Below are 18,028 nucleotides of genomic sequence, written 5' to 3' on the forward strand. Positions count from 1 at the left end.
GGAGGGTAGCACATCTGAGGAGGGTGCATGAACAAGCCCTCCAGGCTGGGTCGCCTTCTGCCTCATCCTCACCTGGATGATTCGCTGGATGTTGTTCATAATCATGCTTGTTTCCATTGTGACCGACATGCTAGGGAGAAGCATGGAATTGCCAGTGCTATGCTTCTGTAACTCTTCGACCTGCAGAAGGGAAGTTCCCCTGTGAACATGTGTAAGTGGAGAATACAATTCACCCACAACCAATCCCGTTTTTGAGAGAGCCAATACATTTCTGAAACAATATCTAAATGTAAACTTACTTTCTCTGCTAAATTAATCCCTAAGTAAGGATGATAACTCTTCTAGGGGATGGCCAAGGACTGTGAATATGGGAAGCCAAGGAAGAGTGTTCTTATAGCTTTGGCTGTTCCCATTACATCCCACTTATTGCCCACGTCCTATACCCCCTTTAACATTTTAATTTATTACATCTTTAAAATTAAAAAACGTGTTTCTAGACTTATTTATTATATTTTTTGTGTCTTGAGTGTTTAACCTACATGAGCCATGTGCATCAGAGATGAGAAGATATCGGGACCCCAAAACTGAGTTAGGAATGACTGTGAGCCACCATGTGAGTGTTGGGAACTGAACCTGGTCCTCTGCAAGAGCAGTCAGTGCCCTTAACCACTGAACTGTTACTCTAGCCTGTTATTAGTTCTGTATTAAAATTTCATACATCTTCTTTTCTTTCTTTCTTTTATTTATTTTATGTGTGAGTACACTGTAGCTGTCTTCAGACACACCAGAAGAGGGCATCAGATCCCATTACAGATGGTTGCAAGCCGCCATGTGGTTGCTGGGAATTGAACGCAGAATCTTTGGAAGAGCAGTCAGTGCTCTTAACTGCTGAGCCATCTCTCCAGCCCAATTTCATACATCTAAACAATGTGTCTCTACTGTGTCTATCTATTATCATGTGCACATATGTATGTGTGAGTATGGACATGTATGTATACCTGTGCATGGCACATGAACGGGAGTCAGAGTATAATGAGCAGGAACTTGTTCTCTCTTTTCTTGATAAATTTTAGGAATCAAACTCAGACCACTGGGCATGTCCAGTAAGTGCTTTTACCTACTGAGCCATCCCTGGCCCATCAGGCCCATTTTCAACAGAGCCTCAGCTCTGACTCAGTCACCTTAGTCATGAGATGATCCATTTTATCAGCCACTTTGTTGACTGCCATTCGAATTTCAGTGTTGTGTTGCCGGGCTTCGGTCATCAGAAAGGACATCATATCACCTGATCCTAAACAGACATGAAAAGGAACTTAGAAGCCTGGAAAGAGAAAACTACGTATGGAAAAGTCAAGGGCAGTTTTAGCAGAGGAAAGACGGGGCCACGTATGAGCAAACACCATAGGTGATTTCACACTGTGAGGAGAAGGCATAGAACAAGCAATAGAGAGAAAAGAGCTCCCAAACTAATAATAACTAAGTTATATTTCTGCAAAATGCTTCAAGAGCTAGAATCTGGCTCAAAAGCACACTGGCTCAAGTGTATCCACTTTGGACGACTATAATCCTGCATTTACATTGTTTCCCATTCATCCAACCGCATGCCAGACATTGCACAGGCACCGAGAGTACAGTGATGAATAAAATACGGTTCTGGATCTTAGTGGGCTATAGTTGGGAAACTGACACAAGCAAATCATTACAACACAGTGTGTTAAATGCAGGATGGGCATAGTGGCACGTGATTATAACTCACAAGACAAGAAGATTCAGAGTTCAAGATCAGCCTGGGCTACATGACATGCTGTCTTAAAAACAATTTTTTGAAGGAAGTCATTTCAAGTGTAGAAAAAAGACCATGTACAAGGTACAAAAGTAGCACCTTAAAAATGATGTTGACCTTTGGCGATGAATACATGCAGTGTGTCTATGGGAGCAGTGGATGGAGAGGCGGTGAGCCAAAGAAAATATCTAGTTGGAGTGATGTCAGAATGTTTCAAAGATGGAAAAGGGACAGGGCCCCAGACAAAGGCGGCATTCAGGAAGCCCTTCCCACTGCAGAAATGCAGCTTAGGCTGTTGGGTGTACTTGTTCCTCTTCTCTATCCTGATGCCAAAGCGATTACCAAGCAAAAGACAGGCTGCACACCACAGCAGGAAACCAACACATCCATCAACATTGCTCTTGCCTTGTTTACAAAAGACACCTACACTTGCCCAAGTGCACAAGATACACACAAAGTTACCCACGCACTGTGAGAGACGCTGTCCTACTGGCAGAAGTTTCATGACAGAGAGGACATTTTATCCTACTTTGTCATGCTTGACATTTTTACTACAGTGAATTACTTTCATAATTTACAATTTTTTAATAAAACGGTTTTTATCAGAGTCACTCACCACCCACAGCAGTGCCTGCTTCCCCCAATGCCCTCCAGTGTTTGCTCTTTCACTGTCTGCTATGAGCTCTTGTTACTCTGACAGCAGAATCTAAAGGGATGGCTGGAGAGCATGGAAGGAAAAACACCCAGAACAAAGGCACAAAGGGCCTTTGGGAGAGATATAAATGTTCTAAAAATGGGTTGTTGTGACAAATGCATAATTCTGAACATTTCCTTAAAAAAAAATCCTGGGGTCTGGGAAGATGTTCTGCTGGTAAAACTAGTTGTTCCATAAGCTCGAGGACCCAAATGTGAATCCTTAGCACCCATATAAAAACAATAACTTAAAAGTTGAGCATGGTTTTTACATAAGCCCAGCACTGGGGGTGGACAAAGGTGAATCTGGAAAGCTCCTGCCTAGCTGGTCTATCCCAAATGGCAGATTTCGGGTTTACTGAGAGACCTAGTCTCAAAACAATATGCTGCAGAACAATAGAGGGAGACATCCAATGTACGTGTGCACAGGTATGCATAACTGCACATTTATATGTATGCACACATACACACATATACAACATGTAATATATATATATTATATATATGCTTTCTTTGTATTACATATTTGAATAAATCATATGGTATATAAATTACATCTCAATCAAACTGTTGAAACAAACAAACAATGAAAAGAAAGGGTGGAGAGCTGCTAGAGAAAAATTAAAACAGAATGGGAGGAAGAAGAGAGCCCGCAAGCGCAGAAGATGAAAAACTGGAGGAGGAAGTTATTCTCTACCTTGAAAGTGGGGAGCCTGGGACAATGGCGCTGGGTACAAGGGCCGAGCAGGCTGCAGCTGGGAAGAAACTGAGGATGTCTGGGGGTATGTGTAGGCTTGCACTCCTGCATAGGGCTGAGAAAGTGACAGGTTACTTACTTGGTTTCCTGTGATAGAACAAAGCACATGAACCAGGGAGGGAGTTACTAAAGCTGGAGATGACAAGATCACAGTCAGGCAACTGTCTATGGGATGTGACAGTACCTGGTCACCCCAGTCCTACCCAAAACCTGAGGAACAGGATCTTGAATTGCTACCCAGTCCTCTGGCAATATGATTTAATGACATGGGAATTGATTTCCTACTATCAGGCCTATTTTTAAGGAAAACTTAAAACTAAGCACATCCTGTTTAGTTTCCTTTTAAAGGAAAGAAAAAACTATTTTTTCAAAATTCCAAACTAAGCCAGCCACTTTCTGAGATTCTTCATAATGCTTCTCCCATAGGTTCTTTTTAATTTAATTGTTTTTTCCCAATCTGTGTGTACGTGTGTATGTATCTATGTAAGGACAAGTATGGGGGTTTCTAATCCACCCACTATGCTGGGTTCTTAACAGCTGAGCCATCTACTGCTCAACCTCCAGATTCTGTTTTGTGTATGGTTTCAAACACGGTTTCATGTAGCTCAGGCTGGCTTTAAAATCACCACATAGCTGAGGATACCCTTGCATTCCTGATCCTCCTGCTTCCAGCTCCTTTATGCTGGGATAACAGACATACGCCATCACTCACTAGATCCTGATACTATCTGGGTGACCAGAAGCTCTCATTTTTCTGAACTGTGTTTCGCAACTGTGAAAGGAAGATGAAAGATTTGGGAATTTGCTAAATGAGCTAAAGGTGGTCCAGGCAAAGTCTCTAACAACTGCCAAAGTAAGTGCCCAGCGCAAGGCAAATGCACAGTAAACATCAGCTATCATTTTAAGAAGTCACTCGTTCCCCATAGGAAGACTATGGGGACAACATAACAACCCAAACATTAATTATTTAAAAAAATTCTTTGTCTGTGGCAGAAGGATATTCCATCCCTCTGTGGGAGAAACTTTTTACAGGTTTGATTCTCCTTATCCCAGTAGAGCAAAGCTTGCCCACCATGGCTCCCACATCTCCATTCGGAATCACTTCCAGGGTGGGTAGGGCAGGAGAGGCAGCTCTCGCTATCTTATGTGCACCAATGGGAACTTTCCCATGTGCCAGGCCCAGGCCTTTAATAAGAAATTTGCTTATTCTTGCACTTAATCTTCACAAAAACTTGTACACATAAAACTTTGTGTGGTTTTAGGGAGAAGAAAGCAGTAATTTAGGAGAGGGGAAATGACGAGCATTGATTTGGGGAACTGCTGCTGTGTAAAAAGGAGAGGGATCTTCTATGTTCATACAAGAAGAACATAAATCTTATCTCATGGTTGAAAGAGTTTTAAAATAATATTTTTACCTGAGGACTAGATGTGGTGGTGCACATCTTTAATCCCAGTTCTCAGGAGGCAAGAGGCAAGCAGATCTCTGAGAGTTTGAGGCCAGCCTGATTTTGTGTGTGTGTGTGTGTGTGTGTGTGTGTGTGTGTGTGTGTGTGTGTGTGTGTATAGAGAGAGAGGGGAAAGAGGGGGTGTGTATATCAGATCAGCCAAGATGACATAGTGAGACCGTCTCTCAAAATAACAAATTAATTACTTAATTAATTAATTAAAACATAGTTACCTGGAAGTTCTGAGCATTTCCAGATACAGCTGAGTGAGAATCAAGGGATACAGCTGGCATCAAGGCAGCAGAGGCCGTCTGGAGCCCAGAAACAGCTGGCTGAGGTGCTAAGACAAATCAAGATATTTTTACTATTACCCACCCTTGCTTGCTTTCTCATGCAAAAACACAACTCTTACCTCAAAGGAGATAGATTATTTATTTTGGAGCCAAATATATGTGAGCATGTCCTGGGAACACAGATTCAGGTGACTCCCAATCCCATGTTCCTACATAGTTAACAGTCTCATTAAGTTCTTACAAGCCTAGACACTTTCTTTTCTCTTTTTTTTTTATTGGATATTTTTTTATTTACATTTCAAATGTTATCCCCTTTCCCAGTTTCCTATCCATAAACCCCCTATTCCATTCCCCCTCCCCCTTCTTCTATGAGGGTGTTGTCTCACCCATCCACCCACCCAGCCTAGACACTTTAAATAGAGTGGTTTAAAAACATCAGGGAGGCATGTTCCAGAAAGTGAGATCTGGTTAAGGCCTCAGATACTGTCTGATCACATTCTTAGCTTTTGGTTGGTAGAGGCTAGTACTCTGTACATTCCAAAGGATTTACCTAATAAATCTGACAGAGATGTTAGGTCACATACAGAGAAGGGCAGTAAATGGCTACTAAGTGCTGCAGGATGTTTGATCACACTATGAACCCTAAGATTGTGTCATTTACTAGAGAAATCTGTTTTTAGTTGTGGTATGGCCCAGTCTTAGCATACACCTTTAATCTTTCTGCTTGAATACTGTAAACAGGGTTAAATAAAGACAACTATGGTTAAGAACAGGTCAAGAGGCAGAGCAAGCAACCAGTTGGCAGGAAGTGAACAAAGGACTAGAAAAAAACTGAGAGAGTAAGAGGGAGTCAGGAGGACGGATAGAGAGATACATAGAAAGTAGATGGGAGGGATATTCAGTTTAAAGGAGATCTTTTGAGATGGGGAGAGGGGGCATTACTTCTGAGGCTAGCCTGAGTAGGAAGGTCAGCTGGGTGCTCTCTCTGCCTCTGAGTGAGCAGGCTTTCACCCAAGCATCTGGCTGCCAAGTCTTCATTGGTGAAATCAAACAATTAAAACTTTGTTAAACAAACAACTAAGGATGCTAAAGATAGCCCAAGATAAATGACCACTGGTCTGAACCTGCTGGATCCTTGCCTCTGCACAATCTTTGGCTTTCTCATTAGCTAGCCACCCTTGCACAAGGTTCAGTGTCAGGTGGGGCTCTTTCCAGGAACTTTCCTTCACACTCGTAAGACTGGACTAGCACCCAACATTCCCATGCTTTAAACCAGACCACTTTCCTCACTTAATCTCCCAAAGCAGCCCATGGGCATCCCAGCAAAGGTGGGAACAGTGTTCTCTTATTCATCTGACTCAGATCCCATCAGCTGACACGAATGCAAAATAATACATAGGAGATGACTCAACAGCTGAGCGCAGACTTCCAAAAGGGGCAAAGCAACACAGCAGACATTGCAACACACAGGCTGAATATATCTGAGTCTCAAAGTGTTCTACTCGGAGACAAACTGACAAGTCTTAGTGCCAAACCCAGGCCCCAGCACTAACAATGCTAGTTAATAATCTAAGGAACACAGATGAAAACTGACTCAACTCAAGGGCCAAGCTTTAGTGAAGTTCCTTTCTTACCCTGTGAGGCCATCTGTGGTAATACCGGATGAGATGGCTGAAGAGAGGGTTGGACAGATGGTGTCACAAGGGACGGCCCAGCTCCTCGAAGAAGAGTTGCATCCTGAAAGAAGTACAAGGGTTGATCATTATGTGTAGGCCTTTAGCTGAAGACGGAGGCTGCCTGTCTCTAACTCGGCTCACAACACAGGATTTCTAATCAAGAAAGAGGAAGGAAAGGCGGGCAGAAAGACAGTAGTTAGGGATATGAGTTGTATAAAGGACTCGATTATGCAAGAGTAAGAGCTCTTCTTCCTATAAATCATATCAAATAATTAGTTATTTTCTACAGTGTTCTGTCAGTGTCTTATTACTTCAGGCAGCTAAACTGACAGTTCTACAGACTGCACCATCAGCTACCCCACTGATCAGCAACAACCCAGCCTCCCTCCCTCTTCTGCCAAGCAGTTTCAAACCTCAGAACACCCACAGAAAACTGGACAGAGCAGGAGTCACCGCCCCTCACTAGCACGCTGCCTTTGGTGATGTCTGACTAGGATGCGTGTCCTAATCCTTTTGTTGGTGGTGGTGGTTGAGACAGGTTTCTCTATGCAGCATGACTGTCCTGAAACTTGCTATGTGGACTAGTTGGCCTCAAACTCCGAGATGCTCCTGTCTCTGCCTTAATTGAAAGTCATGAGATAAAAGGTGTGTCACCACACCTGGCTGTTTGATCTCATTCTTAAAATATTTTTAAAAATTCATAAAACCAAAGCTGCCTGTCTTCCTGCTTCATGCAAGGCCAAAATGTCTTGAAGCAGGAGTCATGTGACTGTAATTCACTGTGCTGTGGCTCACGGGCTGTCATCTCTTGATTATTCCTGTACTTTAGAGCTTTCCCCAGCCCCATTGTTCTCCTCTGGGAAATCAGCCCACTTTTAGATTATCACTGAATCCAAATCACCTTAAACATCTATCAGGAGAATAAAGGGAATTGTGGTAAACAGAAGACCACTGACTTGTATTTAAAGCAATACACTTTACTTTAAAGCAATACACTTTGTATATATTACTGATATTCACATAGGTATTTATGATATAACATTAAGTTTAAAAGTCAGTTTATAAAGCAATATATAAAGAAAATACCCTTTTTCCTAAATATATTCTTTATAAGTTTTAATTATTATACAATAAAGTAACTTTTAATTTTTAATTAATTATATTTAAATTTTAATTATATAAAAAGCAATTTTTTAAAAAGATTTATTTCATGTATGTGGGTACACTGTTGCTGTCTTCAGACACACCAGAAGAGGGCATCGGATGCCCATTACAGACAGTAGTGAGGCACCATGTGGTTGCTGGGAATTGAACTCAGGACCTCTGGAAGAGCAGACATTGCTCTTAACTGCTGAACCATCTCTCCAGCCCTTAAAAGCAATTTTTAATGAATTTTATTATTCAACTTTCATTTGTAGAAACCGGGAAGACAGTAACAAAACAATAAGCTTCCATTTTAAATGATACATTTTAGATCTTTCTGGGGGAGGGGTGTGGAATAAAACAATTCTCTAAAAAATATTTCAGAGTATATTTTATATCTTTTTTCATTTTCTATCAAATGAAAAAATTCTCAAAAGTCAATCAATCATATATTTCAGTTCACTTGAGAAAGAATTGTCAGTAACAAGTTAATCATTGAAAAAGGCTTAAGTTACTTTATATTCTTGTGGATTACAAATTTAGATCTAAATAAATATAAAATAATCCTATTTCTGAGGATTTAAAGTATGCATATGAAAATGCTTTCTATTGTATGTGTATGTCTATATGTGTTCATGTATAACATACAGGAGGGTGTGTGCAACTTGCCCTCTTTTGTGCATGGTGAGGTCAGAGGTCAACAATGTTGACTGTGTTTTACACAATCACTTTCCACCTTAACTTTGAGTCAGAGTTTCCCACCAAACTTAGAGCTCACTGATTGCCAGCCTGGCTGACTTGCAGGACCCAGGGATCCCTCTGTCAGGGCTCCTTACAGCTGGGATTACAGGCACAAGCTATAGCATCTGGCTTTTATGTGGGTGCTGGGAAACTACTTAGGTTTGCATAGCACTTTACCTGCTGAACTATCTCCCCAGTCCCGGGAATGCTTTCTAAGCACAACATCAAAAGCCTGGTAGACTTGATTTCAATGAAACCTTGAACTGCTAAATAACAGTTTTAAAACATGAAAAAAAGCCCTATATATAGTCATAAAATTTAACAGTTTGATATTTAGACAACAGATATCATCAGTGAGAAGATCAGTGCTTCCTAAGTTGATCCAAATACTCAACCAACAAACACAGAAACCTAAAAAAACAGAGGGCCTGTATGGTCTGCATATCTTATTGTCTAAGATTGATCCTTTTCTCTCAACATGAAGCAGATTTATTACTTTCAGACAGGCAGCTAAAGATTATGAGCAATGCAGATTCCGGATCCCGACTCATGAACACTAAGCCACCTCTTGGTTAGATGTGCAGAGCTTAACCTCCATTTGAGGATGTGCGAGTCACAGTTAAAAGGCATACACCCACCCTGGTCTCAGTGACTCTGGATTAGAAGCAGGAAAGGCACTTATTTGAACCAAAGAAACAGAAGATGGCAGCACCTGTAGCATTTTAACACAGTCGAGGGAACTTACTTCGGTTTCTGAGTCATTGGAATCCAGCTGTGGAGGAAGGATGGGCAGCATGGGCTGGCCCATTTTAGCCATCCGAGAGATCAGCTTGGCCTTGGCTGTATCAGGACTCTAAAAAGAAGGCACAGACACCACTGTGACTGAGGTTTACTGCTTTCAAATAGGTCTACTTCATTGCCTTGTGCCAAAACCTTTAATCCTTCTATTACTTAATGGAAGCCATTTCTTCTAGAAAGCAAGAATTATTTATGATACCAAAGACAATGCAAATAATGAGATTCCTAATATCAACATTAAATTAAGTCCCTATAGCTTGGGAATGGACTGCTTTCATATGCAAGAGCTCTTTTAACCAATGTCCCCATTGTAAAACGAGAGTGCTTAGGCAGACTTGGTTTATCTTCCTCGGTTTACAACAGTTTTTACTGTATCAGACCAATGGCTTGTAAACTGCTCCCTGCTGTGGCTGAATGTGCACAGGGCGAGAGGGAGGACCTGGCTCTACCCTTCACCTCCTGTCCTCAGTGCTAGGGAAGGCCTGGCTTGAGCTTGAAGTTCTTTGTCTGCCATCTGGTCCACTTGCAGCACATCCAGAGCCTGCATGGACCATGCAGGACAGCAGCAAACCACCTTTTACATCTTTCCTAGAGGCATTCAAATCCAAACTTTACCGAAATAACGTTGGTCCTCTCCTCTCACCATTGGGGAAACAAAACCAGTGACCTGCTTAAAGTCAATCAGTGGATGAAGAAGCTTGAATTCCTCTGAGAGAATGGAAGTAAGGATGTCTACTGGCTCAGGTAAATGAGTGCTCTTCAAAGCCCCTCCCACACACACCGTCTTTGGTCTGGGTAGCAGTGATAGTATTTTGTTCTTTTTGAGATAAAATACATATAATATAAAATTATTTTAGCATCAATTATAATGTGAACAATGCTTTTTAAGCACTTACAATATGCCAGATATAATACTGAAAACTTAGTAAGTGTTCATTTCCTTATGTCAATTTACAGATGAAGAAATAAACCTATGTTTACAGAGTAAATTCTTCATGGTTACACAGAATAAGCAACAGAGAAAGATTAACCTCTAATGCATTCCTCTTGGAATAAATGGCAGCTTGAGGATGAACTGAGCTTTACCTGAGGGCTCAGCCCAGCTTCATACCACTCTCATAGCAATACCACAGCTATTGCTCATTAAAAACAGCTTTTCACAGTCTCTGCACTCAGGGCTTTGCGAACTGACTGGAGGCTGTGAAAATTATTTCCACTGTACCAATGAGAAACTGAGGATTTGAAAAGTTAGATCATTTTCTCATGGCCATATGCCTTTAACTCAGATCTACGGATGTAAAAGTCCAGGCTAACTTCTACTGACTGATGTCTAAGTAGGACAAAATAAATAAAGTAATGGTTAGTGTCTACTCTAACTCAGCGGCTCTCAACTACATGCCAGGCACATGAAACAGGCACTGCAGGGCTGGGGGACAGAATCACACTTACTGTACTTACAGTAAGCGGTTCACTGACAGAGCTGGATTTGGAACGAAGAGCCGGCTCCCTGAAATCAAATAAAACATCCTGAGATAATACAAAACCTATAATGGCAAACCCAAATTAAACTGGCTTTGAAACACTGTTGGTGAAATAGTCAACAGAGTAGCTAAAACAGAATTTTAGCTCCTTTTTATTTGTATAGTCCTTGAAAGCCACCAAGGCTGAACCGAACAAACTTTCTCATTCAAATTCACTCCACTTTCCCATGGGCCTGCATTCTGTGTTCATGCCCTTTGCCCTTTGCCCTTTGCTCAGAATTTTGTAGGTATTCTTTTTTTTTTTTTTAGGAATTAATGAAAACATAGGATGAATGGAAGGAAGAAAGAAAAGAAGGAAAAATGAAGAAAGAAAGAAAGAAAGAAAGAAAGAAAGAAAGAAAGAAAAAAAGAAAGAAAGAAGAGGGAAAGGAGGGATGGAAGAAGGGAGGGAGGGAGGGAAGGAAGGATGGAAGAAAGGATTGTAGGTATTCTTATCACCACTTCGACAGCCATTAATCCATTGTCAAATGAATTATTGTCAAAATACATCATTTTCCTGATCCTGCTTTTTGTTCTTTTCAATTACTTAAAATTGACTGCAGTTTTAAACTACATCTCAGGAACCACGTTGAAGAATCCCAGAACTTGCCACAGCCTTACCCGGGCTTGAGAGGCAGTGGTAGGGGTGGTGTCACAACAGGATCAGCTGAGAGGCTGTCAGCAGCAGGGATGGGGGAGGGGGCTGCAGAATCCCGGGAGCTCACACTGTGGCCATCAGAGCCAGAATCTCTGGCAAACTTGACCTACAGTAGAACAGAGTGTACACACTCACCCTTCCATACTCTCTTTTATTTATTCTTTAGCATAAAAGCTATTGCCTATTCAGTATAGGCAAAATGAAAACATGCTACAGAAAAGACAAAGGAAGCAGTTAGCTGTGACTCAGCTACCATTACATCATCCGTGTGTATGAATGAGAGCATGTGTGCTTTTACAAATGGGGCCAGAGCTTTGTAGCTGCTTACTTGCTTATACATTAATGTATTTCCACGTCACTAAATATTCATTGTTTTCAGCTACCGAAGAGCATGTCTAACCTCAAGGTCATGCTCATTCCTGCTATGGTCTACAAGGTAAAGACTCCAAAGGATTCTTGAACAGAAATCATAAGCATGTATGTTCTTATAAAAACCTATTTCTCACAGCTAGATGGCGTACTGCTATCACAAAGAATGCCTTAATTCAGTGACTAGCTCTACGTCTAGATTTTTGCACAAAGTATATTTTAGTACTCTCTTCCTCATCTCTCACACATACTCCATCCTCCTTCATTGCTTCCCTATCAGTCTTTTTCTCTCATGTATGCTTTCTCTAATTTCTTCCTTCCTTCCATCCCTCCTCTCTCTCTCTCTCTCTCTCTCTCTCTCTCTCTCTCTCTCTCTCTCTCTCTCTTTGAGACAGGGTCTCGCTATGTAACTTTGGCTGTCCTGGAACTCATTATGTATACCAGGTTGGCCTCAAACTAATAGAGATCTGCCTGCCTCTACCTTTCAAATGCCGGAATTAGAGGCATGCACTATTATGCCTGGCTCTACTTTCTTGATTACTGGTAAAGTAGAAGACTTTACTTATGTTTACAATATTAAACAATATTAAAATGTCTCAGTATTAATAGTTTCAACATTGCTTGCTGTCTACCATTACCCATGGTTTCCTCAACCTCAAAGAAAACGTAAGAGAATCTATATGTCTTTAAAAGAAAGCATCTGGGGACATGTCACTGTAAGATTAGATGACCCAACAGAGAAAAGGGTCTCCTGTTAGGAGGGCGATCTCTCTGCTGTGGCAAGCATAACTACTACACAGAGATAGCCATAACATTCATTATTTGTACGGCATTTTGTAGTTTAGAGTCACCAGCACCTAATTTCAACCCAATAATATCAGGGTCATTTGGGAGGAATATTATAAACTAACCAAAAGCTGTTGCTATTTAGTATAGAAATTACACATATCCAAAGACAGGCTCTCTCCATGTGACCCTGGCTGACCTGAAGCTCGTCAGTAAACCAAGTTGGCCATAAACTCATTAAGAGTTGATTGCTTCTGTCTCCCAACTGCTGGGATTAAACATGCCCCACCACACCTTACTGACGAGATTTTTATACATTAAAAAAAAGACAAGATGCTAAACTCTAATGCCATTCTCAAAGCACTCATAGTTTCTTCTAAAGCTTTCAGAAATTCCTATGAATGCATGAGAGAGAGATATTGTGTGTGTGTGTGTGTGTGTGTGTGTGTGTGTGTGTGAGACTATGTATACAAACATATGTGGTCATTATAAACACGCATCACCATGCAGCATGTTTATGTATGTTCTGGGGACTGGACTCTGACCTCATGCCTGAAGGCAAGAACTTTCCCAACCTTTGTCCTACCCTACCATTTCTATTTTAAAAGCTATCTATAGCTTCAGACTCTAATTTATAAGAACACAGGCTGGTTTCACTTACCCGCCTAACTTCTACTTCAAACACCAGGATGGAGTCTGTTGGCTGAGTCCAGCCTATCACTCCTTCAGAGGCAGCAGCACAGGCTGAAGGAGTGATAATCAATCGCTTTCCTCCTTTCTTCATGCCCAAAAGCCCATCCTCTAAACCCTACAGATATTAGAAGTGGGAAAAAGCTCATCAGACAAAAGCACATGAACATGCACACAAACACATTAACTCACATACAACACACACGCACTCTAGAAAACAAAACTAGATGAAAACTGTCCTATTGAGCCAGTGAGATGGCTCACAGGGTTAGGGCCACCTTACTTGCCACCAAACCTGATGACTTAAGTTTGATTCCCAGAACCTACATGTGGGAGGAGAAAACTCACTCTTAAAAGTTGTCCTCTAACTGCTACATATACACTGTGATACACATACACACATGCATGAGCGCATGGGCACACGTGCACACGTGCACACGTGCACGCGCACGGGCACGCACGCACATACACAACACACACACACACCCCAAATGAAAAAGAAAGGATAAAAGCTGGCATATCTGGAGTTGGGTAAGACACTTAAATGATGAGAGAGAACAGCTGTATAGTACTGAGAGAGAATGGACTCTATCACATATTAATGACAATTTCTCAGGCCCTGTGGGTAGGTATTCTGCCTGCTTGTTTAATCTCATGATTGTTAGCATTACCCTCACTTAAGTGAGAAAGCAAGCTCCTGGTCCTGAGAGCGTACAGTCAGTAGGTATTAAGTTAAGGCTGACCATGAGACCTGCCTAACTGCAAGGGGCGTGCCTTAATTATTTAACAGAAAAGTCTCCAGAAAATTTGGGTGAAACTGCCATAGGCAATAAGTGGGAAAAAAATTTGCACATGGATGAATGGACACAGTGAAAAGCCCTAACATGCCCAACACATGACACTGCATATATATAAAGTGCTCTTGATCAAGCAAAATTCACAGCTTGAATCCCAGAATAGTGCCCCTCGTGCTACATCAGTCAAATAGTTGAAGACCAAGCATATGGTGGCTGCTAAAGAAACAGTGCCCCTCCCCATGAGGCTCTGGGAACAATGGGATAATGTCTCCAGAGCCACAGAATGAAAAAGAAAGGATGGAGCTGAAGAAAACAAATACATTCCTCTTCAGTCTAGCTTCTCATAGGTAAACTCTCCCAAATGCCAACTGTGTAAAACACCGTTTTCCTTCCTACTGTTCAACCAAGCATTTCCAGACTTTAGATAAGAACAGACTAGAGATGTCTCAACATTTAAACTACATTCCAAAACAGGCCTTTTTACCTTGACAACTTTTCCTGATCCTAATTTCAGGCGAAGCGGCTTATCTTTGTTAGCAGTAGAATCAAAAACCTGCCATTTGATAAAGTAAAAAAAGAAAAAAATTCAGCCAGTTTCACAAACAATAATCACCACGATGATAATCAACAAAGGGTCAGTGCTTCCCACACAGGAAACAACAGGTGTCAGGGCACATAGCTGCTGAAGAAGCTGAGGAGATAGGACTATAACATACGTGAAGCTTAGCACAAAGAACGAATACCCTGGGAACAATAATTTGCCAAACTGGGGGCAAACCCACTTCTGGCATCATTAATTGAAGCACTTTTCCATCTATAAAATATTTTCAGTAAATGTACTCATTTGGTGCTAAAACAGTCCTTCCAAGAAAGCAGGTCAAGGCCGACTAACTTCCATGCATGAATGGGAAAAATAAGAGCTTGGAGAGTTGATCAAGGTCAAACCGGGACTTAATCCCTGACTCCCTGTTTTTTGATACAGGATTTCACTATGTAGCCCTGACTGGCCCAAAACTTAGAGACCTGCCTGCACCTGCCTCCCATGTGCTGGGATTAAAGAGTTGTGACACCAAGCCCCACACACTCACACTTTTTAAGTTATTCCGTTCTTTCTATCTATCATACTGCTCTCAAGAACTTAACAGTATTTATTAAAAACATAACAATTGGGGCCGGGGATTTAGCTCAGTGGTAGAGCGCTTACCTAGGAAGCGCAAGGCCCTGGGTTCGGTCCCCAGCTCCGAAAAAAAGAACCAAAAAAAAAAAAAAAAAAACATAACAATTGCAATATATTTATAGTGCCTGTTAAAAAGAAAATGATAACTAGACATCATTCAATCCCAGCACTCTGGTCTACATAGCAAGTTCCAGACCATCCAAGGCTATATATTGAGCTCCTATCTCAAAAAAAAAAAAAAAAAAAAAAAAAAAAAAAAAAAAAAAGAACAAAAAAAGAGAAGGTTTAAAATAAGACCTCCTTCTTAAAGATATACTCACATTTAAAACTGGCAGTGAGGACAAGACATACACATGAATTATCTTGGGAGACTGTTTCTCCCTAAATAGGAGACAGGGTGTGGAGGCACTGAGCACATTTGCACAGCAGCATTTCACGAGCGTGCCCCAAAAGCAGTTGTGGAGACTAATTCAGTCTCCCTAAACGTTTCTACTGGCCAGCAGCCACAGTTCACTTCCCATGTGTACACGGACAGCTGCATGTCACATACATAGAAAGAACTTGCAGAGCATGCTCTTTTACCTGGCCCAGCACATGGTTCTGAAGGAGCCAGCCCGTATAGGCTACTTCTAAAGAATCTCCAGTTTCCACAGCAGGACCCTCTGCTGCAACCAGGTCCTGACACAGCACTGCATCCAAGGAAGAAATGCTATTGCACTTGGCCACACATACCTGCGAGATCAAGGTCAGAGCACCATGAGCTTGGTTTAAGCTTCACAGCCATCCCACCACTGCTAATATTCTTTCTCAAACAGCTGCACCCACTAACAAAGATTACAAGGTTAGAAATAAGCCATTCCCACGTCAGTAATCTGGCCAGGCATCAGGGTGCCCAGCAAGTCAGCACTGGAGTCAGAATGTCTGGGTACAGATCCAGGTATTGCCACTTCTTAAGTCTGACCTTTAGCTAATAACTTAATCTCCATATACCTACCCGTTCCCACTTGCAAAAATGAAGAAAAGAGCTTTGCAAATCTTACAAGGTGGCTATGAAAATTAAACGGGCCAATACAGAGTGCTTGGCAATACGGCTAGGAAATAACTTAAGTATTAACAGTAAGTATCTGACCTCAGGATCGCCTCCCAAAGACCTTAGTGGTCAGTTTCAGTAATGTGACCTCTAGAGGGAAAGGCACATTCAAGCCATAGCAGACAACATCCACGTTACAAGCTTCTACATAATTTTCATGAGGTGGAAGGATAAAAAACATAGTACATAGAACTCTTGAAGGAATACGCATACTTACTCCTGATAACACAGTTTTTAAAAAGCAATTTAATGTACTAATATGTGTTACTCTGGGTAGTAAAGTTATGATTGTGTGGGTATGTATGTGGGTTATGTCTGTGAGGCGCGCATGTGTGCTCAGGTCCATTTACCTGTGTGCATATGTGTGTGAAGGCTAAAGGACAGACTCCAGTGTTGGTCCTCAGGCGTGTTGGTCCTCAGGCACTGTCTTTGAATGTTGAGAAAGTGTCTCTCACTTGCCAAATAAGCTCTGCTGGCTGCCTGCTGGACCTAGGGCTTCCATGTTTGCCTCCCCAGGCTGGGGTTGCACCACCACTCTTGGCTCCCTGTTCCACACGGTTGCAGGGATCAAACTGGAGCCCTCATGTTTACATGGCAAGTGCTTTACCAGCTGGCCCTTACATGAGTTTTTAATGTTGTCTCTACATTTTCTATAACGAGTTCATAAAATTACAGTCTTTTGAAATGCAACTTTTACAAGTTTCATGTGTCTTTATGAAAAGTGTGTAGCAAAAAAACAGTGGGGATTTTAGTATGGGTATGTACATATGTGGTGTGTTCACATGTGTGGGCACATGGGTACGTGGCTACATGTGTCTGGAGGTCAGAGGTTAAAGTCAGGTGACTTCCTGGATTGCTGTTTTTTCTGAAGTGGATCTCTGGCTAAACCCACCACTCCCTGATTCTGTTAGTCTTTTTTTTTTTTTTTTTTTTTTTGAGACAGGGTTTCTCTGTGTAACAGCCCTAGCTGTCCTAGAACTCTATTTGTAGACCAGGCTGGCCTCAAACTCACAGAAATCTAACTGCCTCTGCCTCCCGAGTGCTGAAATTAAAGGCATGCGCCACCATGCCCAGCTGCAACAAGTATTTTAACCATTGGGCCCCAGCATAAAAGGTGTTCAACTGAATAAGCTTATGCTTCCCTATTTTTCCCTTTAGACATTCCTCAGGCAATCTCAGTAAGATCTATTCTTTTCCTGAAACACAGCAAGCTTAGTGGGTTCTTTACCTTGCCATTAGTAACACAGAGCAGTTGTGCTTTTGCCATAACTAAAATAAGGAAGAGTCCAAACAAGTGCTCTGGCTTTGCACAGGAAAGAGTAAGAAGACGTCACCTGTTTATTGAATGCCACAGCGGCCTTCTCTGACTCAAACATGATAGACCAGTTTTGTCTCTGGTCATCATAAAAGGTGCTGTAGTTATTGGGCCGAACCTGGGAAAAGAAAAAGGGAAGTTTGGATCATTCGGGTAGAGCAGCCTGTAAGTACATCTGACTGCCTCAGCTCACAGAGGAGAACTGATCCAGTGGACTCACAGAGGTAGCTAGCAGGAGCCCTTCTCCTCTGCCTTAGCCCACCCCATCCCTACCTCTACCCTACACGTTCCCAGAAG

The 18,028-nt window shown here is 41.8% G+C and overlaps 1 protein-coding gene across 5 annotated transcripts in view; it reads right to left on the minus strand.

Moving 5' to 3' along the window:
- Positions 1-18,028, minus strand: part of Fkbp15 (FKBP prolyl isomerase family member 15) — a 64,267-nt gene that overhangs the window by 20,780 nt on the left and 25,459 nt on the right. For 4 of the 5 annotated variants that reach the window (XM_039111062.2, XM_039111061.2, XM_063287935.1 and 1 more), the window contains exons 6-17: positions 17,751-17,849; positions 15,909-16,058; positions 14,634-14,702; positions 13,324-13,470; positions 11,471-11,613; positions 10,788-10,836; positions 9,277-9,384; positions 6,606-6,708; positions 4,912-5,018; positions 3,174-3,288; positions 1,182-1,291; positions 73-180 (exon numbers count right to left, since the gene is read on the minus strand). In XM_039111062.2, coding sequence (XP_038966990.1) covers positions 73-180; positions 1,182-1,291; positions 3,174-3,288; positions 4,912-5,018; positions 6,606-6,708; positions 9,277-9,384; positions 10,788-10,836; positions 11,471-11,613; positions 13,324-13,470; positions 14,634-14,702; positions 15,909-16,058; positions 17,751-17,849 — 1,308 coding nt within the window. Of the gene's footprint in view, positions 1-72; positions 181-1,181; positions 1,292-3,173; positions 3,289-4,911; positions 5,019-6,605; positions 6,709-9,276; positions 9,385-10,778; positions 10,837-11,470; positions 11,614-13,323; positions 13,471-14,633; positions 14,703-15,908; positions 16,059-17,750; positions 17,850-18,028 lie in introns of all 5 variants that reach the window. The other variant, NM_001427372.1, reaches the window with a different exon arrangement.

The sequence above is a fragment of the Rattus norvegicus genome, chromosome 5, assembly GCF_036323735.1.
Source record: "Rattus norvegicus strain BN/NHsdMcwi chromosome 5, GRCr8, whole genome shotgun sequence".
NCBI lineage: Eukaryota > Metazoa > Chordata > Mammalia > Rodentia > Muridae > Rattus > Rattus norvegicus.